This window comes from Gekko japonicus, unplaced genomic scaffold (assembly GCF_001447785.1).
Source record: "Gekko japonicus isolate JY-2015 unplaced genomic scaffold, Gekko_japonicus_V1.1 scaffold663, whole genome shotgun sequence".
Classification (NCBI taxonomy): Eukaryota; Metazoa; Chordata; class Lepidosauria; order Squamata; family Gekkonidae; genus Gekko; species Gekko japonicus.
The window spans coordinates 248,898-275,263 of NW_015170912.1; the positions used below are offsets into that span (position 1 = coordinate 248,898).

At 41.0% G+C, this 26,366-nt stretch overlaps 1 protein-coding gene across 1 annotated transcript in view; it reads right to left on the reverse strand.

Annotated features, from left to right (window-relative positions):
• Window positions 1–2,560: 2,560 nt before the first annotated feature.
• The window catches only part of CFAP97 (cilia and flagella associated protein 97), a 29,629-nt gene continuing 5,823 nt past the window's right edge, over window positions 2,561–26,366 (reverse strand). The window contains exons 2-6 of the mRNA XM_015418703.1: window positions 22,975–23,882; window positions 22,801–22,872; window positions 9,165–9,433; window positions 3,354–3,507; window positions 2,561–2,769 (exon numbers count right to left, since the gene is read on the reverse strand). Of these exons, the coding sequence (XP_015274189.1) occupies window positions 2,630–2,769; window positions 3,354–3,507; window positions 9,165–9,433; window positions 22,801–22,872; window positions 22,975–23,836 (1,497 nt within the window). The 5' untranslated portion in view covers window positions 23,837–23,882 and the 3' untranslated portion in view covers window positions 2,561–2,629. The remainder of the gene's footprint in view (window positions 2,770–3,353; window positions 3,508–9,164; window positions 9,434–22,800; window positions 22,873–22,974; window positions 23,883–26,366) is intronic.

Consider the following 26,366-nt stretch of genomic DNA (forward strand, 5'->3'; position numbering starts at 1 on the left):
TGTTCGTTACTAGCGGAGATACGTGTCAACATCTATGAAATAACAATTCCATTCACTGGCTTCCAAATATGATAAATTTAGCAAGGTAGTAGCTTTGCTTTGGGAACTATGGCTACCAGATTTATCTTCTCCACTCTTATCAGTGCAGGCGATTTGTACAGTACAGAGAGCTAGCACAGAAATGTACCAAGCGGAAGCCGCAGTTTTAAGAGACCTGAACATAAAGATGAATTACAGTACCATCCCATGCAGGTCTTCTTATGAATCCTACTCACATTTATTCAATGTGGCTTACTCCTAGGAAAGTGTCTTAGGATTTCACCTGGTATTAATATAGAAGGAACTTGGGAATTTTAATCAATTGGATATAGTTCTACATAATCTTGCCCTTTAATACTCTATGTCTGTAAGTATGCAAAAAACCCCCCCAAAACTTTGAAACAGCTATATTGGTTAGTGCAAAATTAAAAAACAGGAACAAAATCTGTGTAATACCTTTTATTAGGATCAACCAAATTGACACAAAGCAGGAGGAGGGGCTTCAACTTTCCCTGCTGCACCATTCTTCTCTATCCGAAAAAAAAGCTCAAGGTGTATGTCGGGGGTTATCAGCTCGAGGAGAGGGCTGCACATGAGAAAGCTTCTCCTCCACATACACCATGGTCCTTATCTGAATGAGGATCGTACAAAACCTCAGAACTGAGTTTCCAAGAAGAACTTCCAACCGCTGCATTGTAACCTCAAGTTCCAGTGCTGGCCCAATTAACTCTCCAAAAGGGACTCCTATCCCCCCAAAGCATAATTTTGGGGAGATCAGCAAGATGCAGCAATAGACAGAAAATATCCATTTCAACTATGGAAGTACCTTCCATTTATGGAAAATATAGTCCGGATCCGACCCTATATTTTAATGTGTATGCCTAACCGTTTCATGCATACACACTGCGGGGGGGGGGGGAAACCACACTGCATGCATACCAAAAATTATAGTCACACGTGCATCAAATAGCAGAACTGGCTACAACTCCTTGCTGGATGTACACACTGGTAAAATATTTTTTTGCTACTATGCAATATGGTAAGTGATATTCAGCCTCTGGGATGCACAAGACTATAGTCCAAACAAACAATACATCTGAACTATAAAATGAGTAAAATGCATTAAGCATGTTCCCCCATAACACCACTAAGACTTTATACACATGTAAATCAAGACACCCCAAGTCCAGAATTAGCATTCATTCAGTTCAATGTTTACTACATCAAGGGATAATGGGGAAATCGATAGAAACTGCATGGAGCAAGTAGCCCATAGAAAGAAAATTTAATTAGAAGCAGAAAGGACTCAAACTGTATTACAAAGTTAATTAAATATGACCCTGCAAATATATCTCATTTTGTTTATGGATACTTGGATAAATTACTCACAGAAAAGCAGCTCAGTGCTGAGTAAAGATATAATTCAATTAAACATTTTACTTAAAGCTTTAAAAAGAAATCACATACAAAATTCATGTTGCCCATAAACAATCAAGCAGGACTCGAAGATAAGGTTATCTTAGCACACACTGTGTTGTTATTAAGGAATTAACAAATTTATCAAATAAAAGGAAGTTTTAAAAAAAGTGCTTACAGTTAAAAAGTGCATCCGTAAAATTGCTGCTTGTGTTTCATTCAAGAGACAATTTTTAAAGAATGATTCAATCAGCATAACTATGCAAACACATTAGACTGGCAGAGCTGTCCACAGGTTGTGATACAAGTCAACAAAGAGCTTCATTTCAGGAAGACCATACTTTTCCACATCATTGTTTAAATGTTTATTCACCAGACACTAAAGTATTATTAAAGATGATAATTTAATCCACAAAAGGGAAAACTTCTTTACTGAACACTGAATTGTTCAATTATTATAGCAGACCACTGATAAAACCCAGTGCAGTGGCAATACTGCAATGATTAAATATTAAACAAGGAGAGCTGATAGAAAATCAAAATTACTTCTTGGAATACAAATCTGAAGAAGCATGCAAAAGGTCTGCTGAAAGGACTCAGATCATGCTCTACATCTTCTACCCATAAACCACCATTCACACTTAAATAACAGAGATTATTTGAATAGCACATGTTATCTCCTCTGTTTCCATCAAACTTTGTGAAATACCATATTTGACACCTGTGATATAAATCTCAGGAACAGAATAACACGTTACATTAAAAATATCAGCTACAACATAAGAAATCAAAATGAAACAAAAATTTTATTGTAACTTTGAAGTGAAAAGATTACTTTTAAAACACCTCCAAGTCCAGAACTGCAGCTATTCAGCTCCTCCACTTTTCAAAACCTAAACTTCATTAAAGATTTTATGACAAATATTTACAGTATTTATCTGACAGTTCTGCTGTACAAATAAATGTATTCTGTTACAGGAACTACAGATTGGGAAGATACCATCCAACAGAGATTTTGCCTGCCCAAAACTCAGTTCAGTATCCATTTGCATTTATTATCACTTTACAGTGTACTTTTAACCACCAAACAATGACTATGACAATACTCTTGCAAGAATTACAGCAATTTGCAGAAACACTGGAATGAGAGATCTAGCGATGGAGTGCCAGTAATTTATAGCCATGCCGCTTGAGCTTGAACGTTAGCAGAGTTCAGTCGCTGCAGGCCTCCCCTGGAGGAGTCAAACACTGGTCTTTCACTCCTTCGGCTTGCCGTACTGGATGCGCTGTGACTGGATGCACGTGAGGCACCTCCTGTCAGGAAGGGCACACACAAGAAGGACAACATCATCAAGGTGTGAGAAGTCTGCATTTTAAAAAGGCAATGAAGCAAAAGCCACACAAGATACTCCACATTTTATAATCTGAACTATAAAATGAGTAAAATGCATTAAGCGTGTTCCCCCATAACACCACTAAGACTTTATACACATGTAAATCAAGACACCCCAAGTAGGATATTTATACATCTCTTTCTTCTCCAAATTGACTGAGGTAACAAGTAACCAAAAAAGATGACAATTGGGACAAACATAAGCCACAGCTCAGGTTTGCTATAAAACCTTTAGGGGGGGGGGGAGAGAAAGTTAATCATCTTCTTTTATGTTTAACAGAGCAACTGTTAACAGAGCACCTGAGAGCAAGTTTATCTGGCAATAAAGGTCAACACTTTACAAACAGCTGGAGCAAGCTAAAATAGGTGGGAATAACTTGCAGAACTGTGGGAATATTTGGACTAAGGAAGGGGAACTTGCTGTAGGAGAAAGCATTATGTATTGATACTTGTAGAGTTCAAGCTTTGCTACTCTATAACTTAACAAACTACTGGAGCTACTTACTAGAAGGGCTGTGGTGGCTTAAAGCAGATTTCCCTCGCCTTGGGGCTGAAGGGGCAGCATTCAGATAGCTCATCTGGCGCTGGTAGTCCATCAGCTGCTCTGAGCGCTTCATCCCAACCGTTGGCTTCACTGCTTCAAGTCTCTTCAAAAAAGCCTTGATTTGAATTAAATAATGTTTTGGTTACCAAAAACCAAATGGCAACTTTTGCATTGTTTATTTAAAGCTTATTTGTCTTCACTAATCTTCAGGAGGAACAGTCCTAAGCAACTCCACACTCAGAAATAAGTCCCATGTTATTCCATGCGACATATTCCCAGCTCCTTAGGATTATAGGCAGAATCACTTAAAAATAGGGTAAGTAGAAAAGCACTGTTTAAAGGTTCCCTTGCTCGAAAGCCAGTCGAATCCGACTCTAGGGTTGCGGTGCTCATCTCCGTTTTAAAGCCGAAGAGCCAGCACTGTCCGAAGACATTTCCGAGGTCATGTGGCCAGCATGACTAAACTCCAAGGCGCATGGAACGCTGTTACCTATTTATCTACTTGCAATTTCTTGCTTTCGAACTGCTAGGTTGGCAGGAGCTGGAACTAGAGACGGGAGCTCACTCCGTCAGGCGGCACACTCGGGTCTCGAACTGCTGAACTACTGACCTTCCACAGCCTGCAGTTCAGCGTCTTAACCACTAATATATAAAATTATTAGTACTGTGATCATTGAGATTTCACTTTCACTTATAAAAGAACACTGTGCTTTTAAATCAGGAAAGTCCCCCCCCCCCCACCTCTGGGGGGAAAATGAGTAAAATCGTTAACAAGCCATCAGCTGCAAAAAAACCCCCCACAACTCAGAGCTAATACAGCAGCAGAAAATATATTCATTAATTAAACAAGGAGAAAAGAGTAAAAATAGCCAATGTTTTCTTTTCAATAATTATCTTGGAACTGACTGCTTAATAACACAGTCTGTTCTCACAAAACCGTATGAGATGGAGGTGGGGAACAAATGCTGATAAGTCACAGCCAGTTGTGAGAAAAGCTACCCGTGGGGTGTGTGTCATTTCATCCATCGAAGGGTCATCTCTGTGCCCTTGACGTCTGATATAGCAATTGCTGTACAGAATTGATTGCTTCTGCTACAAAAACAGAGGCAGTTAACAATTGTGTAATAGAAAGCACTAGCAGGGGGAAAAACCCAGGTACTGTGTATTGGGATGATTTTCTTTAAAAGGAAACAAATAGCACAGTCATTCCAAACATCTGACAGGTGTTCAAGTATGTTCTGAGACAATCTATTAATCTAGTATAGAAAATAAACAAAGTAATGAAAAGGTGCCCATGGGTTCAAAATAACAACAGACGGGGGCTGGCTGCTGCTTCTCTGCATGAGTCATTGCGTTGGTCTTGCCTCCCTCCAAACAGCCTATGCTGGGGGTGTTTAATTATAATCCAATCAAAACCAGCGTAAAGTAGCAGCAGAACAGCCTGGCTTCATAGGGAATAATCTGTTGCATCTTTGCTTGAATTGAATGAGACAAGCCCAGAGCAGTGACTTCCTGTGAAACAATACCTGATGGTAAGAAATTCTTACTCTTATATATTCTTAAACTAAACTTCTTTGGCTCCAAGAGTGATTTTAACATTTATTCAGAAATAAGTGTGTCATTGTCAGAAGTTTGTGAAATCCCGGTACAGTCATTATAACCCACCCCACTCCTTCCTACAAGGACATTTATTCCACAGCCTTTCTGAAGGTTCCTAAAAATCCAGCTGTTCAAAAGAAGATTTTGTGGCAAACTGTATGAAAAGCTGTACCATGGAATGCCTGCGGGCATGGCCTGAACAGAGTAAGAAAACCATGGACTAAGATAAAAGGTAAAGGTTCCCTTGCTCGAAAGCCAGTCGAGTCCGACTCTAGGGTTGTGGTGCTCATCTCCGTTTCAAAGCCGAAGAGCCAGCGTTGTCCGAAGACGTTTCCGTGGTAATGTGGCCGGCATGACTAAACACCAAGGCGCATGGAACGCTGTTACCTTCCCACCGAAGTGGTACCTATTTATCTACTTGCAATTTCTTGCTTTCGAACTGCTAGGTTGGCAGGAGCTGGAAGTAGAGATGGGAGCTCACTCCGTCATGCGGCACCCGGGTCTCGAACTGCTGAACTACCGACCTTCCACAGCCTGCAGTTCAGCGTCTTAACCACTTGAGCCACCGCAGCTCCAGACTAAGATAGGTTGTGCATATCACGAAATGTAATACTGTGCATGAGAGTGAGCTGACAAGTCATTGGTGGCTGTAGTGCCGTCTCTCTCATGTGGCTGAAATCAAGTGCATTTGCCAGTTTGTTCATCACCCAGTGGAAATGCCTGGAGTAAGCAAAAATCAAAGCAAGCGCTTCAACTACAAATAGTGCCTACTTTTAGCTCACTTCAAAACATGAAATGTTACACTCATGTAGGTGTTGCTTGTCAAGCCTCTGTCCTCCCACTCCCTCATGCATTTCAATACACATAACAAAAAACAGTTATTCAGTGAATCCTAATTCCCCCCCTTCTTTCCAACAAACTATAAAACTACCCTGTACCAAATTAAGACCATCTGGTCCATCTAGCTCAGCGTTATCTACTTTTACTGACAGTGGGTCTGCAGGGTGTGAGGCAGAGAAGGGTCTTTCCCATCACCTGTGCCTAAAATCTCTTCAATGGGGATCCTGGGACCTGCTGCATGCAAAGCAGGTGCTCTGCCACTGAACCACAGCTTCTGCCACATCAAAACTTTGTTCCCGCTCACTTTCAATCATTTAGCTAAAAAGAGCAAATGCACAGAGTAGGGGTGTGCAAAAAATAATAATTCGGCCCAATTCAGATTCCGCTGAATTGGGCAGAATCAATTTTGGCAGGCAGAAAGACTCCCGCGTGTCAGTTTCAGCAGTACCAGCCCATTGGTGAGTCTTTGGGCCAGCCAAATGTCAATTTCAGCCCCACTATATCCTATAGGCCATTGAAGTCAATGGAGAAAACATAGGGTATATGCTGGGGGCTGGAGGGGAGGGGGTTTGAGGGAGAGGCTCCAAACTCGCAGGGTAGCTGCTGCAGCCTCTCCCCAAGATACCCACCAGGTTTCAAGAACATTGAACCAGGGGGTCCAATTCTACAGGCCCCCAAACAGGTTGCCCCCATCCTCGCCATTGTTCTCTATGGTTGGAAAAAACTTTTTTCTCACCATAGAGAACAATGGAGGGGGTGGGGTCAACCTGTTTGGGGGCCCGTAGAATTGGATCCCCTGGTCCAATGTTCTAGACACTTGGTAGGTAACTTGGGGAGAGGCTCCAGCAGCTACCCTGCGAGTACCCCCTCCCCTCCAGCCCCCAGAATATACCCTATGTTTTCTCCATTGACTTCAATGGCCCATAGAATATAATGGGGCCGAATTGCCGCCAAAATTTGGGAGCAATTCGGTGGCAAGCCGATTCAGATCAGAGAATCTGATTTGGCCCACAGAAGCCCGAAAGGGGCCCGAATGGGCCATTTTTGGGGGTGCATTTGGTCCAGACTAACCGAATGCACATCCCTAGCACAGAGCCTTATGCTGCAGCTACCACTTCACTAGTCAAAGTGGCTAACTGCACGGCTGCCCTGAGGTTTCACACATCTATCTACAAGACAGACACCACTGTCCAACAAAGCAAGCAAGGGTAGGTACATCCATTCAAGGTAGACACAGATGAGCAGCCATTAAAAGATTATATTGCACAGATTTTATAGTCAGTACCTTTTAGATTAGTCTAAAACCAAAGTGGAAGCTTTTGCTGTTATGGAATGTCTTAGCTCACCTCCAGTGATGCCTACAGCAATTACTCTGCTACAGATTAACTTCTGGACATAATTCAAAATGTCATTTTTAATATGTAAAACTGCTTACCAGGGATAGACAACCTTTTTCCCCCTGGCCTGAATGCAAAATATTCTGCAATGTATACCCATGAAGATGTTGGTGTGTTGGCAAATGAAACAGAGTGGGGGAATTCTTCGCTGGGGAAGAAAGTGTCCTAAAACCAAGACTAGCCTCACAATAGAGAATTCACTGAAGAAAAAAGCAGCGATTTTTTGGGGCTGCTACACTGAACAAAGCAAAGGAGGTTTGTTAGAAAAGGGATCAAAAATAAAAATGATCATATCAATGTTATCAAATCATAGCATGGTGAATGTGGATTCAGCAGACTTTACAAAATTGTAGTTGTTCTGTCTTGAGATTATACAGCAGAGTTGAAGAAGATACAGAAAATCCAAACTAAAAGGATGCAAAGATGTTCCCCCCTCCTTTGATTAATGTTAGATGAAAAACTGGGGTTTCTTAGTTAAGAAAGCTTTATAAAATCCCGACTACTAAGACTGGAAACTAGCAATTCAGCACCAACAAGAACCCAAATCTGACTAATTTATTCTATGCATCATTATATAATTTATTACAAAGATGATATTCATAAACACTTAGCAGTAATTGAAGTTCTTACATAAATTGTTGTCCAATCACGAATTAAAGTATTTTTTCAGCTTATTTTAAGTACCATGCAGAAACATATTGTTTTTGTATTTGACTGGCTTGAGGTAAAGACCAGTTACATGGAAACTGCATTTCCATTTGCCTCAAGATGAGTTACTATGGTTACTACAACAGTTCAATGGTAAGGGAACAAGCAGAGATACGGATAATGAAACTGAGTGCTAGCTACTGCCTCAGTTATTTCCATTTCTTTCGGCATTTCAGGTGACATTTTTAAATTTTACTGACATATTAATATGTTTTGCCTTAGTACTGTTATAAATTGCTGCTGCTTGTTTCCTAGAAAGGTGTCAGAACACCTTCCCAAATTATGTGCTCCTATATCTGTATCATTATATTATGTGTGCTCACACACAACAGATACTCAAGCACTCTACAGTGAAGATCTGGTATCCATCCATTTCTTATACAAGAAGTCTCAGGGACAAATGAAGGCATGCCACAGCCTAGCACAGAGCATGCCACAGCCTAGCACTGTGGTCAGAGCCAATGCTCCCTCTAAGCTGTGGAGTCTTGTGAGCAGAAATTCTCCTTTGTGAGCCACTGGCATCAAAGTTGTGAGCAAGCCATTTGGCTACTGCATAAATTGGTTTGCTCTGGAGCCCTCCTTCCTGAGCTAAGACAACAATGTGTGAGCCAGAGGCTACAAAACTGTGAGCTAGCTCACACTAACTCAGCTTAGAGAGAACACTGGTCAGAGCACATATTAACAAGAACATATTTGATGGTTCAAAAGAGATTATCACTTTTGTTAATGTCATCAACTTCATCCAGTTTTTTTAATGCAAGAAATAATTATGAAGAAGAAGAGGAGGAGGAGGAGGAGGAGGAGGAGGAGGAGGAGATTGGATTTATACCCCGCCCTTCACTACCCAAAGGTGTCTCAGAGCGATTTACAAACTCCTTTCCCTTCCCCTCCCCACAACAGACACCCTGTGAGGTAGGTGGGGCTGAGAGAGCTCTGACAGAAACTGCTCTTTTTCAAGAACAGCTCTTATCAGAACTACAGCTTGCCCAAGGTCATCCAGCCAGGTGCAAGTGGAGGAGTGGGGAATCAAACCTGGCTCTCCCAGATTAGAGTCCACGCACTTAACCACTACATCAAACTGGCTCTCTTGCCACACACTTAACCACTACACCAAACTGGCATTTAGAAGATGATCCCCCCCCCAGTGTTCCTTACTGACTTGTAAGGACTTCACTCTCTATACATTTGATACAAAACACGGCTTATTAAGGAAAGTAACTCAACTGACCAGATTCTCTCTGTCAATCCTTTGCTGTTCCTTTTGCCTGTTGATGGCACTGTGGTACAGCTTAGGTGCTGGGCCTGAAGGTTTCTTCAGAGAGGCACTTTTGCTCCTGGGCTTTCCAGAATGTTTTGCTAATTCTTTTAAGAGCCTTTGGTTTTCCTGATCGATTTCCCGTACTTCCTCATTTGTGAAAGAGTAGTTTTTTCTCGATCCTATAGAAGGCTGATCCAAGACCAGCTTCTGTTGTTCCTTTTTTTCCAGCTGCAGAAAAGCTTTAAACACAAGTAAACAGTCACATCAAATACAACCAGTTTGTATATTGGCACTTGAAAGCTGGTTAATTATAATACAAAAAGCTGTTAGTCAATTAAATGAAGTGACCTAATTTTCTAGAACCTCTCATTATTGTAAGGTACTTGCTTTAGAAGGGCTTGATCTACAGTTCTTACAACACCCCCCACACCAAGCTTCAAATATCTGACACTTTTGCAGCCATGGGACTGACTTGTGCACTTGGTTATAACTGGAGCACCTGTCACATGCACACTTCAATGGAAATCAATACACTTAAGAATAAGGACTCCAACATTTGATTCTATGAAGGGTCAATGTAGACTATCACTAGGAGTCATTTCCTGCAGGAGTGCACAGGAGCGGAGCTCCGGCAGTAAAAGCCCAGGGGGTGGGCACATGCAACAAGCCCCGCCCCCTGCTCCCAGCAGCCCCGGGCCATGACGAGCAAGAAACAGCCAGGTAAGTTGCAGTGGGTGTTGCCTTCTGACACACTTCCAGGGATGTCAAGGGGTGTGGCATATGCAAATAAGCTATCCTAATGCAAGGCTTTTTTGTAGAAAAAGCCCAGCAGGAACTCATTAGCATAATAGGCCACACCCTGACACCACAGCTCATTAGCATATTAGGCCGCAGCCCCCTATTGCCAGAAGTGTGGTCATCCAGCCACACCCACCTTTTGCTTCTTATTCTGTTTACCTTGTTTGTTGTCAAAACCTAGGGCCTTTTTTTGTAGCAGGGACTCCTTTGCATGTTGGGCCACACACGCCTACTGTAGCCAATCCTAATGAGTTTCTGCTGTTGAGTGTGGCCTATTATGCTAATGAGTTCCTGCTGCGTGTGGCCAACTCAGGAGCCAGCCGGAACTCCGTAACTGTGCGTTCCTGCCCCAAAATAGCCCTGTCCTAATGAGTTATGCTAATGAGCTTATGCACTTCTTTTTCTACAAAATGACCCCTGACTATCACCCTTTAATTCACCCTAGGTACAGGATGGGCAATATCAGCACTGAGGCCAAATCTAGAATTGCACTGTGAGCACACAGTGAATCCAATTTCAAGTTTACATTCAATTAAGATGCTATTTACTTCAAGAGCATTTATGCAGAATACTGGCTCACAGCCGAGAAGCCTGCCATACCTCTCTTATTGTAACTACAGGGGACAGTCACAGAACTAGATATTAATTTATATTCCTCTTAATGAACAACATACACATGGTTAAGAGAGACAAGAGTATTAGAGGAAGATAGCATATATTAATCTGACCAAAGTTCTTTCCTAACTCTAGATAATATAGCAAAAAGGTCTGTAATATGCAGAAATTATCATCAAATAGTTTCTCTGCATTTGTTTTGCATTTTTTACTTAGGGGAATTTCATTTTCATGAACCCATTTCTAGCACTGTGGGAAGTGTTCTCAGGAAGACTGCTGATACTGATAGTCTCAAGATTTTAAGGCACATAAGAGTCCAAAGATCCTGTTCTGTTGACCTGTCCTGTACTACTTAGCATATAACTTGGGATAAGGGGACTTTGACCCTTTCTGTTGAATGCATATGAAACTGCCCAAGGGATTTCTCACATCAGATGTAATGCAAAAATCCTTGACATGGTTACATGACTTCCTATCTAATTTAGCAACAGTAGCCCATTTACTTTGAAATGAGGATTCAAATGATGTGAAATACTTCTGTAAGCCAAAGAAGGAAAAACCAAAACATGTATAATACAAGGGTAGAACATGGAACCAATAGGCATTTCCCAGAGACTGGAAGAGGCACTGTAGTTGTGGGCTTTTAACTTTATGACACATACAGCAAAAGGAAGGTAAGTAAAGGCAACCTAGCAACAGCCAAAATAGGGATATGCCCACACAAAGCCATTGGCAACTTTGTGACCCATAAAATGAGAATGTTGTAACAGTAATAATAATAATAATAATCTTTCCATTTATTGATCGCTCAATCCATGCAGAGCTGCCGGCTCTGAGCGATTTACAGTTACTCCTGAATTTCACATGGGACTAACTATGCTGGGGGTAAGGGAGGACAACATAAATCACACACAGGATAGTTCCAAGAACTATTTCTAGGAAATCACAAAAATACAAATATTTTAAGTAATAATAATTGATTTCCTCACTATTTAGTGCCTAATTTTATGCCAGTGTGAAATTAAATCCTTTCGTTTATCCACAAGCAAGTTTATCCACGAGCAAGAAAGCAAGTTTATCCACGAGCAAGAAAGCAAGTTTATCCACGAGCTAGAAAATACAGTCAGCAGACAGGATAAAAGTGGACATGACTAGCACATTAGCAATTATATTTTAATCATGATTAATGAATGTAATAATCTTGATACAGGTCGATTCAAGACGTGCTGTGAACCAGGCATGCTTGTGAGAGAAGCCCTGCTGGATCAAACCAATGGCCCATCTAACCAGCATCCAATTTCCCACAGTAGCACAGTAGCACCCACCCAAACAGAAAAATACAGAGATATTACTGAAACCACAACTGCCATGGACAGTAAAAGAATAACCCAAGTGGTCCACATCCTCCCTTTCTATAACAGGACGAAGATTTCAAATCTATTGCTATCAGAACAGGAAAGATAGTGGCTAAAGAACTCTATTGGACCGCAGGATTTATTGTGGAGAAAAATGTCCTTAAAAACAAATAAACGAAATGCTCTCTTGAAGAAGCCAAAAGCACACTATTGCTTTAACTTTTACAGTTTGAGCAAGCTGAGCACAGCTGAACTATCCCACAAATCTGTAATTTTTTTAAACAAATGCTGCCTGATTAATGATAATTTCTTCTCAAGTGATTATCAGGAAAGCAAAGCTTTTGGGAATTCAAGGCTTTCAAAAGAAAAAAAACACTTATGCATTTCACCAGAGTTACTATGTTCATGTACTGGCTCTGTTCCTCCTGATATAATTCAGTACCCCGTTTTAAATTATCAGAATTCTTCCTAAACATCAGTTATATACAGTTTTCTTCAGAACTTCCTCCACATACTAGTAAGCATACTCAAGTGGATAATAAAGCAATTCTAACACATAATAAAGCACTCACCAGCCTTTACACACGATTGTCTCTGCTTTAACCTCATTCATCCAGAGTCCCAGTATTTTCTTATCAATAAATCTTTTACACATTAAGAAATAGCTTTTAATCCCAATATGCACTGTTTCAAATTCCTTGACAGACAAAATATAGAGACCTGGATCCCACCTAGTATTTCACCAGGTGTGTGTATTCATCAGATCTCCCCTCTTGTTGGAGACCTCTGACCCCAGCTATTCTTGGGGTTGTCCTATCCCCAGAAGCAGCTTTTTGGGAGACATTTTGAGGTGCCACAGAAGGGGGGGAACTGACAAATTGCACCCCTTCCCAAACACACAGAGACTCTAGGCAGGATACCAGCAAGAGGGATTTCAATTGCCTGTGTGAACAGAGATTGGTTATTGCTTGAACCCAACCCACTTCATAACTTTGAAGAGATATTCACGATGGTATGGTGAATCAAAACATCAACTTCCTCCATAATTTTCATTCAAACAAATTAGGAGGAAGAGTCGGGACAAATTTATATGCATCTCCCATGTCCTACATAAAATAGCAAGGCACACAGCTTCAGTCACACTAGAGGGTTTCTTCTGGAAGATACCAAGGGCAAAATGAATATATGTTCTAATAAATGATCTAAATGTGCACTCCCAACTGAAAACTATAAGAACATCATAATTTAGTATGACTCTCTCCTTTACTGTTGCCTTTTCTTTATTCAGAAAATGTGTATGCTGCCTCTCCAGAGAACATGCTCGAGGTGTCTTACATAAAACATAGGGCTGCCAAGTCCCCCCGGGGGGCGGAAAAAACCCCGCCCCAGAGGCCCATTCCCCGACGCCGGGGAATCGGGCCCCGGGGGGAACACTGCCCCAGCGTGCACGTCACAGGGAAGTGACGTTATGACGCTGGGCACGCTGGGGGCGGGGTCATGGCCATACAAGGGAAAACTCTATGGTTTTCCCTTGTATGGTCGTGGCCCCGCCCCCAGCGTGCCCGGCGTCATGACGTCACTTCCTGTGATGTGCATGTGGCGCGCGCGCCGGAATCCGCACGGGAGTCCCCCGCCGGCAAGGTAGGTGCTACTTGGCAACCCTAATAAAACAGCAAGAGAAATAATTAAGATTAACAAACTATTAAAGATTCAGCCATTAACAGTATAGCGTGCTAACCTTTCCTATATGGTCAGGTCCTGGTATGCTGAAATATAATTTTTTAATGTATAGTTATTCCAGACAAATCCCCCTCTAGCACAAGAGAATATGGTTTCATTTAGGGATACTAAATTTAAGGGTAATGGAGACTTCAGGCAAGCCCAAAGGCTTCCCTCACTCAGTGAGTTTTATTAAAAGAGACGGCCTTCACATATACTGAATGGCTCTGGGAATCCCCTCAGTTTCAAACACTTATTTTTCCTGCCATACAGCTTCATAGTTCAAATCCAAAGAAAATGTGGGCACGGGGACCCGGCTGCATGGTTCCAGCAAAACCATTTCCAAAACTTTTGTATGGCTCCAGAGCTCTACTTACAGAGTTTTACACCCTATAATGTAGTGAAATAACTATAAAATACTATGCATAAGTCACTTACACATCTCAACCCTTCATTGCTTGAAGCTTCTAAACAGAAGAGTTCTTCTAACTTTAAAGTGCCTTGGTTTTCCGCGATGAATAAACCACCCCAGTCTTGCTCTACCATTCAGTCCCTATGGAGTACAGTTAAGAACGTATTGTTTAGTACGGAGATATTTAAAAACCTCACCTCAAAGCAAAACAAAAACACATCTGTCTCCTAAAACCACAAATGAAAAATTTTGCTGCATTTATAATATGCAGGGAAATCATGCAAGTCCTTTCTCACCTCGCAAAAATATGGTGAAAAGCACTTGTGGCAAATCCCTGGCTTCTGCTCTGTGGAAGAGGGTCATCACAAATCCAGGCAAAAGACATTTCTTATGGGTCAACAGCAGAATGCGGCAGGTTCCTGTTCTCTCCTTATGAGTAACTACTAAGGCATTCTAAAATCTAAGGGGCTTTTAATATGGCCAAAGTGAGCCCAGGAAATGGATACAACACAAAAACAGTTCGGGGCCCATTCAGTTCCATCAATTCACTGCCACACCCTAGAATGAGAGAGGAAGAAAGGTGTTTCATTGCCTTCATCATGAAGAGAAGTTAACAACCAAGAACTATTATCCTAAATAATAACCACATGCCCATTTGCGCAGTGATCAACAATCTACAAACAAAACTGGAACACTTTTTATTAACTATAGACTAAGGCTGGGTTACCAAACTCCCCAGCCTGCCCATCGCTATCCTGGATCCTCACAACTCTTGACCAGCCAGTTTTGGCTGAGAAATGATCTCTAGCAGTTGCCAACATGGATAAAGATGGATGGGAGATGTCAGCATATGATGATACATATATTACAGACTTCAGTGGCAGTATTCAAACGTGCTCTGTGCAACAACATACAAGTGCATCATTATCCAAGATGGAAGTATCAAGTTCTGGCTAAGATATCTGGCAACTGTGAAAATGGGGCCATATTTTGATAGAGGAGGTATTATTTATTTATTTATTATTCACATTTTTATCCCGCCCTCCCCGGAGGCTCAGGGCGGCTAACTGGGCACATCGCCAAATAAAATAGAAAACAGTACAAAATTTTAAAATACACCAGCATTAAAACAATATTAGTGCTCCTCTCAGCTAAATTCCAATTTACAATTTCTAAAAAAGGATGGCCGCCCCCTAGACGTCCCGTTCTCGCCCATAATGCAGTGGTTGTGGGGCATTGATGATACATGCCCCACATCATGATGTCCATATATAGGGCGTGGATGGTAAACTCATGCGTTGGTGGTGCATTAATGGTGGTGGTGGCTGCTCCTATTCGAAAGCCTGGCGGAAGAGCTCTGTCTTGCAGGCCCTGCGGAACTGTGCTAGGTTCCGCAGAGCCCTGATCTCCTCTGGGAGCTCATTCCACCAGATAGGAGCCGCCACCGAAAACGCCCTATTCCTGGTCATGGTTAATCTGATGGACCGGGGACCTGGAACATCCAACAGATGTTGGGTCCCCGACCGTAGTGCCCTTGGGGGAACATGCGGGGCAAGGCGGTCCCTTAGGTAGACTGGTCCCTGACCATATAGGGCTTTAAAGGTAATGACCAGCACTTTGAAGCGAACCCGGTAAGCTATTGGCAACCAGTACAGCGCTTTCAGCACAGGCTGGATGTGATCTCGTCTAGGGAGATCCATCAACAGCCTGGCTGCAGCCTTCTGCACCAGTTGCAGCTTCCGAATTTGCGACAAAGGCAGCCCCATGTAGAGATAAGAGAGGTTTAGTAAAAGCCTGAAACCACAACATCTGATTTGAAACTGAAATCCTGAGAATTAATGGGACTTTCATCCACGGTTAAAATAAAAGCAATTCCATTTTTAAAAACCCTCCTAGGGGAAAAAAAATGCTCTGAGTCAGTTCTCTAGCCCTGACCTGGATAGCCCAGGCTAGCCCGATCTCATCAGACCTCAGAGGCTAAGCAGGGTCAACACTGACAAGTATCTGGATGGGGGGACCACCAAGGAATACCAGGGCCACAATGTAGAGGCAGGCAATGGCAAACCACCTCTGAACATCTCTTGACTTGAAAATCCTATGGGGTCACCATAGCTGTGACTTGACAGTAAAAAAAAAAAGTCAATTCTCTTCATTTCACTGATAAGAATAACTAAGGCTATACACACACACATATCCATGTACATAAAGTTACAAACTTTAGAATTATCACATTAAATTTAAAAGGGGGAACAATATGTTATGCTTCCATCTGTTCCAAAAGTTTCATAAGCAAATAAGAGGAATACAGTTTTCCCAGTGAGGAAAGAAGGCTAATTGGCCAATAACAACTCAGATCCAGTCTGGACCCCTTTTTAAATTCTGGGGCTATGATTGAGTGTCTCTGGGAACCAGGCATCTGCCCAGATGAATGAATTATAGTGAAAACTGGGGCCAAGACTGAAGCCCACCACTGAGGGTCAGACCGCCTTGACTAGCTAGTTAGCCAAGCAAAATAGCTGGTTCAATAGTGATTGTAATCAAGAGATGTACTCAACAGAAGCATTATGAGTTCAAAAGCAACTCCATGATAGTGGTCCTTTGAGAGCTGCTGCAGCTTAATACGACAACATGTCATATAAATAATTTTCTCCAAATTATAACAGCACAATTAAAACAGCGACCTTACAAATTGTGCTTAATAGAAAATTGTGCTGCCTATGAAATGGTAAGCAACAACTAATGCTGTGGGTGTTCATTTCCCCCATCAAAAATAAAAGGCTGATACAGACACCCACACACTTTACCTTTTGCTATTACATATATATGTTATGGCAGCATCATAAGAACATAAGAAGGGTCCTGCTGGATCAGACCAATAGTCCACCTGGTCCAGCATCCTGTCTCACAGTGGCTAACCAGTTCCTCTAGATGGCCAACAACACAGCACAGAGGCCAAGGCCTTCCCCTGATGTTGCCTCCTTGTTCTGGGACTCAAAGGTTTAGTGCCTCTGAATGTGGAGTTTCCCCTCAGTCACCATGGCTACTCGCCATTGATTTATCCTCCATGAATCTATCTAATCCCCTTTTAAAGCTGTTTATTCCTGTGACCATCACTACATCCTCTGGAAAGAATTCCACATTTTAATCACTCTTTGTGTAAAGAAGTACTTCCTTTTGTCCATCCTGAACCTGTTGCCCATCAGCTTCATCGGATGCTCTCGAATTCTAGTATTTTGGGAGAGAGAGAAAAATTTCTCTTTTTCAACTCTCTCCACCCCATGCACAATTTTATAAACCTCTCTCACGTCCCCCCCTAGTCATTTCTTTTCTAAACTGTGAAGTCTCAGGCTGTCAGCCTTTCCTCGTAAGGAAGGTGATCCAACACCCTAACCACCTTGGTTGCCCTTCACTGTATTTTTCCCCCCTCTGCAATGTCCCTTTTAAGATACGGTGGCCAGAAATGTACACAGTATTCCAAATGAGGCCGCATCACAGATTTATACAGAAGCATTACAGTATCGGCAGTTTTATTCTCAGTCCCTTTCCTAACAATCCCTAACATAGAGTTTGCCTTTTTCACAGCTTCAGCACACTGGGTTGACACTTTCATTGAACTATCCACTATGACACTTAGATCTTTTCCCCACTCAGCCTCAGCAGGTTCAGACCCCATTGCCTATATTTGAAGTTGGGATTTTTTTGTCCAAACACTCATTTTTGGGCTTAGGATATAGCTACATTGGTTACCATTAAAAATCATTCCTGATCACAGAAAACATATAATTTGTTAGGTTTTGCTTACTGTCTAAAGGAACCCTCTTTTCTCTGTATCACCATACTATTCCACATATTTTAGTATAATTTCACTTTGTAGTAGATCTATTTTCAGTTTCTCACCTATTTTATGTTAATTGGTAAATTCCTCAAAACTGAGATGCTTCATCACACTGATATATGTGAACAGGGTTGGGAAACGCTCTCTCCAACTCTCCAACTCTGAAATACTTCTGATGCTGTAAAGCTCACCTGCACACATCTTAATATAGAACCTGCTTACATGACATCAGCAATGCATCATAATCAATTGCCAAAGGATCTTGCATATCTGTTAAAGTACAATGACATACCAGAAACTTTTCAAGATATCACATGTGGGTGCTACAGTCTCAACCCATTCATCCTTCTACCAACCACTGAAGGTACATAGGCATTGAATGTAGACCAATCATATTTTAACTTTTCTAAAACTAGGCGCACGCATGCACACACACAGACACACACTAGTTTGTACTACCAGCTTGGTATATGTATACTGGAATTGTCAGGTACAGGACAGGACTTATTTATTTAGGTATCTGTAGCCCATCTTTCTCCACAAAGGGGACCCAAGACAATTCACAACTTCATTCTCCCCTCTGCCATTTACTTCTTTGGAGAGACAAATCCAGAAAGATACTATCCCAATGTCACAGAATCATAGTGTGAGACACAGTATTTGGCAAAATTACCCCTTATATTGAAGGCACAATATTGCTTTGCGAAGAGTTTGTGAACCTAAAGAAGAGCTTGTCATCATATTACAATACTTCGTTCATTCACAGGACTGGGTTTACAACTGATATGCAGAACTTAAGCATAGCTGCCTTGATCTGTGAGCAGGGAGGGATCCACAATCCATCCTACATTGTAATTTACAGGACTGAGCTGTACTTTTGTGAATAAAAATGATAAGCACACATAGAATGATAAGCACACAGGACTTTTACCTGTGGCTTATCATTCTATGACCAAGTAAGATTTCTACCCATTATCATGCACTGATGTGTATTATGTTCATATTTTCAAGGTGTTTGTATGGTCTGCATCTAGTCTGAGTGCTGTTTTATGGAGATTACTTCAATGCTCAATGCTGTTCTTATGCCCCTGATGGGCTTTTAATTAAGGCTAGTAATTTTATGGCGGATGTTATTCTTTTATTGTGTTATTTTCACTTTGTGAGCAGCTCTGAGCAGGTCTCTGGAGAGGCGGCATATACATTTTCTAAATAAATAAAATAAGCAAATGTCCAATTGAATTAAACGAATCATGCACTGCCAACACGTCATCAAGAAACAGCCTCATCTATGTTTTCAGTATTGTGTTAGTAGCACCCAATGACAGCCTTTGGCAATGAATCAAGAGCTCTATATTTACCAGAGAGTTTAGAACTCACCCATTTCTACATGGCTATCCTACTTCATTGAACTGTCATCTGTGCTCAGACAGAACAATTACATCTTCCATTTTTTCTGTCAGACTCAAGATGGTACAAAGAGGAACATTCAGGTGCTCTCTCGTTTAGGCACTGATCAGACCCTGTATCTTAAAGGCCAACGAATGTATTAATGACCTTCTTCACTGAAACAACACTTCAGTGTACTTTGTTATAACTGGAAGTCAAATGGGAGGCTGAGACCAAGAGCGGATGGATGAACTTAGAAATGTAAACTTAGACAGAAATTGCTCCAGGATGCACTATTATACAGAAAGCTTCTCTCCATCACTGTATAACAGGAAAATGATAGAAACAAGGATAGTGGACCAATGGAAGTTCAGAGCAATCTTTGGAGAGACAAATTCAGAAAGATACTCTCCCAATAAACCAAGCTTGTTCCTACAATCTCCAGCCGTAACAGAAACAAAGCTAAGCATGACTGTGGGACACAGCTTCCTCTTTGCCCAGAAATGCTCTTTGCCTCTAAAGTCACCAGCTGGCCACTCTGCACTAAACACCAAAGCGCACGGAACGCTGTTACGTTCCCACCGAAGTGGTACCTATTTATCTACTTGCAATTTCTTGCTTTCGAACTGCTAGGTTGGCAGGAGCTGGAACTAGAGACGGGAGCTCACTCCGTCATCCGGCACACTTGGGTCTCGAACTGCTGAACTACTGACCTTCCACAGCCTGCAGTTCAGCGTCTTAACCACTTGAGCCACCGCAGCTCCGAGGGAAACCTACAGAAAGGGAATTCTAACATACACCAACCGAGAAGTACTAAATTCCTCCACCTTTGCTCATTTGTATAAGGAACCTAATGAAAATGGACACAATCTTATCCATTTACCAATATGGCAAAATATCATTTTCAAGAATAAGATCCTACCAGGAGAAAATATGGGAGCAATTTGTTATGGCAAAAATAGCAGACTCCTTGCTAAGAGCAAATAATAGTAATTCACCTACTTACACTAAATTTGTCAGGACCTGGGCCCCGGTGCTAGAGTACATGGTGAAGAATGATAATCTCCCAGCTAAACAAATTTACCATAAATGGCTGTATCTATAGAAGTAAATGGATAAACTTGTGGTACAGCAATAGAGATGTATGATGTGTGGTTGGACATGAAACTATCAGTGTCTTAAATGCTATATGTAGAAACTTGGAACTTGTAAGTATGTGTCGTATGAAACACTTATTTTCCTTTTCTCTATAAAAACAATAAAAAAATTAAAAAAAAGAATAAGATCCTATCAGAACGTCACACAAAGGCATGGACTGTATGATGCACTGCTTCGGTATCAAACTCATTTTGTGCTACACAAGAGGCACTACTAGAAGCTAGGAATGTGTTTGGTGTCAGATTCGTCAATGGCATCATGGAAAGGAGCTAGAAGCACTCTCAAGCAACTGCTCCCTGTTTTGGCCTTTGAAGAAATGTCTTTTCTAAGCGAGGCCTACAATGTGATAGACAGGATTCTATATGTCTGTAGTTTCAAATATCGGATGAAGGGAGCTTTGACTTTTGAAAGCTTGAGCATCTTGTTGGTCTTTAAGGAGCTACTGGACTTGCATCTTACTCTCATGTGGCTGTAGCTTCATTAAAAGAATTACATGTGAAGCAACCCACACCCATTAAAACACTGCAACAGAGCCTGGGACTAGAGAGCCTCTATTAAAATAAATAATTACAGAGGAGTTTTCAAAAGAAGATAAAGGAAATTCTAACATAAAGTCTGAGGTTGCATCTATCAGAAAGTTCAGATGAGTTACAAGTGAACAATAATGTAAAGGTAAAGGTAAAGGTTCCCTTGCTCGAAAGCCAGTCGAATCCGACTCTAGGGTTGCGGTGCTCATCTCCGTTTCAAAGCCGAAGAGCCAGCGCTGTCCGAAGATGTTTCCGTGGTCATGTGGCCGGCATGACTAAACACCAAGGTGCACGGAACGCTGTATGTACTTGTTGATAATTTAAATTGTAAATGCAATGTCCACTGAGTTCAAATAAAAATTTTCACTGAAAGTTACTGTGACCCTTGTGCATTTGCACACATCTGTCATTTTGAATGAAAAAATAACTCTACTTGTATTCTTGTTTTCCTGAGTAATTCTGAAAACTAATGTTTTACTTGCATTTGTAGGCATTTCTCTACAAGCACTAACAGGGCTGAAAAACCCTTCTAGATCCTAAATACTAGTGCAAATATTTATAGGAGCCCAGCCCTGCAAAAGGATGAATAAATATTCTAGCATCAGAAAATGATTTATTATATTACATTTCTAGGCACCTGACAAACTGGGATTTTTCCAGTAGGGTTTTTTGCCCAAATATTGTTAACATTTTAATGAGAGGATGAATTTAAACTCACCTGTACAACTGTTCTGCATCAATGTCCTTTGGCAATACATTCCAATACTTTTGGAATGTCATACCCTTTCACAAATTTTACAATTCTTAAATACTTAGTTTTAGCACATTTTCCTGAGGAAAATTTTAATGCAATCCAACATATTTAAAAACTAGATAAAATAAGAACAGGTTTTATACTTGAAGAATTGCTGTTTTTCCTGGTCTAATACTTTGGCTAATTTTCAATTAAAACTACATCAAATCTATGGCTATAAAGCAATTCATGCTTCTGTTTCAGACTGGGGGGAAAATTGGAATTGTTTATCCATGCTACAGGGAGGAATTGTTTATCCGTGCATCAGGTGAGTTTATATGATTAGTTACTCATGCGATAACTGTAGCTAGAGAATCGTTGCCTCTTAACCATCTCAGTGAATTCAACAATGAACTTAACCTAGGAAAGATAAGACTATTTTAGGTTGATTAGCACCATCGGCAAACTATCAAGCGAAAATAAGAATGCATCCCTATGCTAAATGATCTACATGGGCATATTGTCTATTTGCTACCCCTTAGACTTCCTCTGGTTTCTAAGTCTTTTATAAAATTCCAGATTTGCCTCTTCAGCTCTGTGTTTGGACATATATTAGAATTCTGGTGGGAAGAAGGAACTGTGTGGCCACCCCAGTTCTAATATATGTCCATACTGAAAAACTGATGGCTAACTCACAGGAATGTTGCAAACAAAACAAAATGATTGTAAAGTACTTTCCAGGTTTAAAGTGCCAAAAAATACTTAATAATAACTTCTACTCCAAAGGGCTCTTTTAACAACTGCTGAGCCAGCAGTCCCTGGGAATTATTTTTATTCAACTCTAACAGAACAGTATTATGCATTATATTATACCAGAATACAGATTCAGGTGGGTAGCCATGTGGACCTGAAGCAGCAAACAAAGTTGGAGTCCAGTGGCACCTTTAAGACCAACAAAGTTTAAGAGCAGAACTTTGTTTTACTATACCAGGATGTAATTCTATACAACAATTTTAAAGCAGAAAATAAAGCAACTTGCAAAGGGTGGGGTTTTAAGAGAAAAGCCACCTTTTAAGAGATGATTCAGGTCCACAGCATCATGCAAGACCTTTTGATGACATCTCTGATCCTTCTCAGGGTCTACAGAGAAGAGGAAACAAATCAACAATGCATCGTAATTGTTCTCCTCAAAATTAAGCAAACATGTCATTTGTATGCTGCACATAAATTCCTCTAACTTACCGTATAAATCCTGGCTCACGTTTTCTTGTCTTTTTACCTTTAGTTTCTTATCATTGGATGCTGCGAGTTCAAAAGACTGGATAGGACTGATGTCTGGTGTCGACAGGGGAGTTACATCAGTCACTGTATCTTCGGACTCTTCTGCACAGTCACCCAACTTTGGTTTTACTTCCACTGCCTTTATTCCAGGCCTAGATTTTTGTCTTGGAGAAAGAAGTGCAAAGCTACCTGCACTCTTCTTTTTTGAAGAAGAGCAAGAGGAATCTGACAAGCAACCATCAGAATCCGTGTCAGAACAATCCGTATCAGAGCTACAGGAAGGGGAAGAGGAAGAAGAGGAAGTACTGACTGTGATTTTCTTGACTGTCTTGGAGCTACTAGACTGCTTAGACAACTTAAGTCTAACTTTATGGTTTCTGCTGTCATCACTACTGTCTTCTTCATCTGTATAGTAATTTTCTTCATGTTGTTTAACTATTTTGGGAATTTGAATTGGAATGCTTTCTTCATGCATTATTTGACCTTGTGCTGAAGTCCTACCAGATGTACTTGCACTTTCTGCATTGAGGGACGCTAATAAGGGCAAAGCGTTCTCATCGGCACCAGTGTCTAAGGTACACTCTGCCTGTGCTTCTGTCTCCCTCTCATGCCTTTCTTCACCAGTACAGACTCCCTCCAACACTTTGGTTTCCATCTTTACGTCAGGGTTACTTAAACTTGCACTGTCTGCTTGTGTGTGCTGACTGTTTTCTGTCTTGGCTGCTTCTGTTGTGGTTCCATCTTTCTTAACCTCTCCCTCAAAATCACTGTCGAAGAAGGAGTGATCCACTTCGCAGTCTGACACATCTTCATATTGGTCCATGACGACCACAAAAAGCTGCGGAAGAGCAGTTCCACCAAATGGAATACTGAAAGAAAGGACATTAATTTTTTTTTAAAAAAATGTTTTCTGTACCTATATTAGGTCAATGTCTAGCTTTAAGATGAAGATGAAACAAATTGGTGCAGAAAAAAATAGAATCTTTAATAATTGCACAACCCCTACAACAATTTAAATTGTGATTCCTTTGGAAATATGCATTATGTAGTATATGTCAATGCTGATTCAGTTGTCTTAATGCTAACAACTAATTATGAATTGCACTCTGTGCATGCCCTGTGCAATTGCCCTGTGTTTTATTAATTTTTCTTAAATGATGTATCAAATATGCCCTTCCATTTTTTATTATTTCAGTAGATTCTCCCTGACGAAACTGTATGCAAAACGCATAAGGGTTGTACAATTATTAAAGATTCTATTTCCCTCTGCATCGATTTGTAATAGATAAAATGGATAGACAGGAAAACAATGAAAAACTTCTGCAGAATCAGGACGTAGTGGTAATTCCAACATGAATTCAGTCAATAAAGCAAACCAATTTTTATAACAATTCTTTGCAGAGCCGCTTACAAACAAAATTTAGACATTACTCTAAACTCTGGTATAGTGTGATGTCCAAATGCTGGACACCCTGTAAACCTCCTGTAGCAGCCATTTTGTGGTTGCGCCCACCTCTGTGTGTGTCTGAATTCCAAAGGTGTTCACAGGCTAAAAAATGCTGGGGATTTCTGGTCTACAGCAATCACTGACATGTGGATTGCCTTGTACACACAGGAAGATCCAGTTCCCAGTGATTCCCAAAGATCAGTGATAGCACAGCAATATGTAAGTGCAGCCTTAGTTTGTTTGACAGCACCACCCTCAAGGTACAGACCTGAAGATGCACCATTGCAACACACACACACACACAAAATACCACCCTTGTTACTTCTCACTAGCAGTAGACAAATTAGGTTTTCCATGCAGACTCTAGTTAGTTTTAAATGTATGCTATACTAACCATAGTTAGTTCAGCAGTTTACGGCTTCATTCAATCACTACCAATAACCAGACCTGGAACCAATAAGTCACAAAGCTCAAAATTTCACATTTTTCTATTGATCTGAAATAATCTTGGTAACACATTATTGGGTGATTTTATGCCACAATTTTAAAGTGCACAATTTTTTTAAAAACCCCCCACATATAATTAAAATCACACAGAATTAGAAAGAACAAGTCTGATGAAACAGTTTACCCTCACCAAATGTTCTCTGGAATAAAACTGTTTCACATGCCTTCCTGAATGCCATTCTGGAAATCACATCCTTTTAGCATGGGAGCCTTGCTCCATAATCCAAGGTACGCAGGAGCTGGTTTTCATACTCAGTGTACTCTACTGTGTACTCACCCTCACATGTGCTAGGACAGACTGGTCACTGCTGCCACTGTCTCCCGTTGGCATGGATTCACACAAAAAATTGCCGTGATGAAGTCACAGAGAGTCTGGGGAAGGGGTTGGACAGTACGCAATTGTCTGAATGGCTTGAAATCATACTTCAGTATTCAGGGAGCAAGTTACACACTTCTCTTACTAACATATTATAGTGTGGTCTCTTCGTTCAGAAAAATGAGACAGAAATGATGTGGCAAGATGGAGGAACAGATTGTACCATTTCAAGGAGAGGAGAGGTTATTTTTTAAAATGGTATCTGCATAAGAACTTTCCTGCAGCTAAAAAAAAAAAAAAAAGAGTATAGCAAGAAGCAGACTGGCTAGAACTCCCTTCCATGACGCGCTAGTCATTTTACCTGCAGGAAGGTTTTTAAAAATATATATATATGGGATAACATTAAAAAATAGCACTCCCTAGGTCTGAAGTGATACAGCGTACTTTGCCTCCTCAGGGTGGTACCTTCTTGTTCTCCTGCATGCCTGTCTCAGCATACAGAGATGACTGCTTGTTTGTAAGCACCTTTGTATCAAAATATCTTTGCACAAGGAAAATGTGCCTATAAAGGAAACAGCTTCATGTATAATGTGGAATTGTTCAACATGCAGGAAGATTTACAGCAAGCAGGAGCACTTTCTGACAAATCACCTGCATGTAAATTGAGGCAAGGATGTCTTTATGAAGAAGAAGAATTGGATTTATAACCCACCCTTCACTCAAAGACTCAGAGCAGCTTACAATCCCCTTCCCTTCCTTTCCCCACAACAGACACCCTGTGAGGTAGGTGGAGCTGAGAGTGCTCTGAGAGAATGGCTCTTGAGAGAACAGCTCTGAGAGAACTATGACTGACCCAAAGTCACCCAGCTGGCTGCATGTGGAGAAGTGGGGAATCAAACCCGGTTCTCCAGATTAGAGTCCACCACTCTTAACCACTACACCAAACTGAAATGACTTGGTCTACACATGCAACAGAGGGACTAGTTCACTCACACAGGACAATAAGGTGACAGAACGGACTGCAGGTACCAGATTCCAATTTTCAGAACTTCATACAAGAGGCCCTGCAAATAGAAAGCTAGA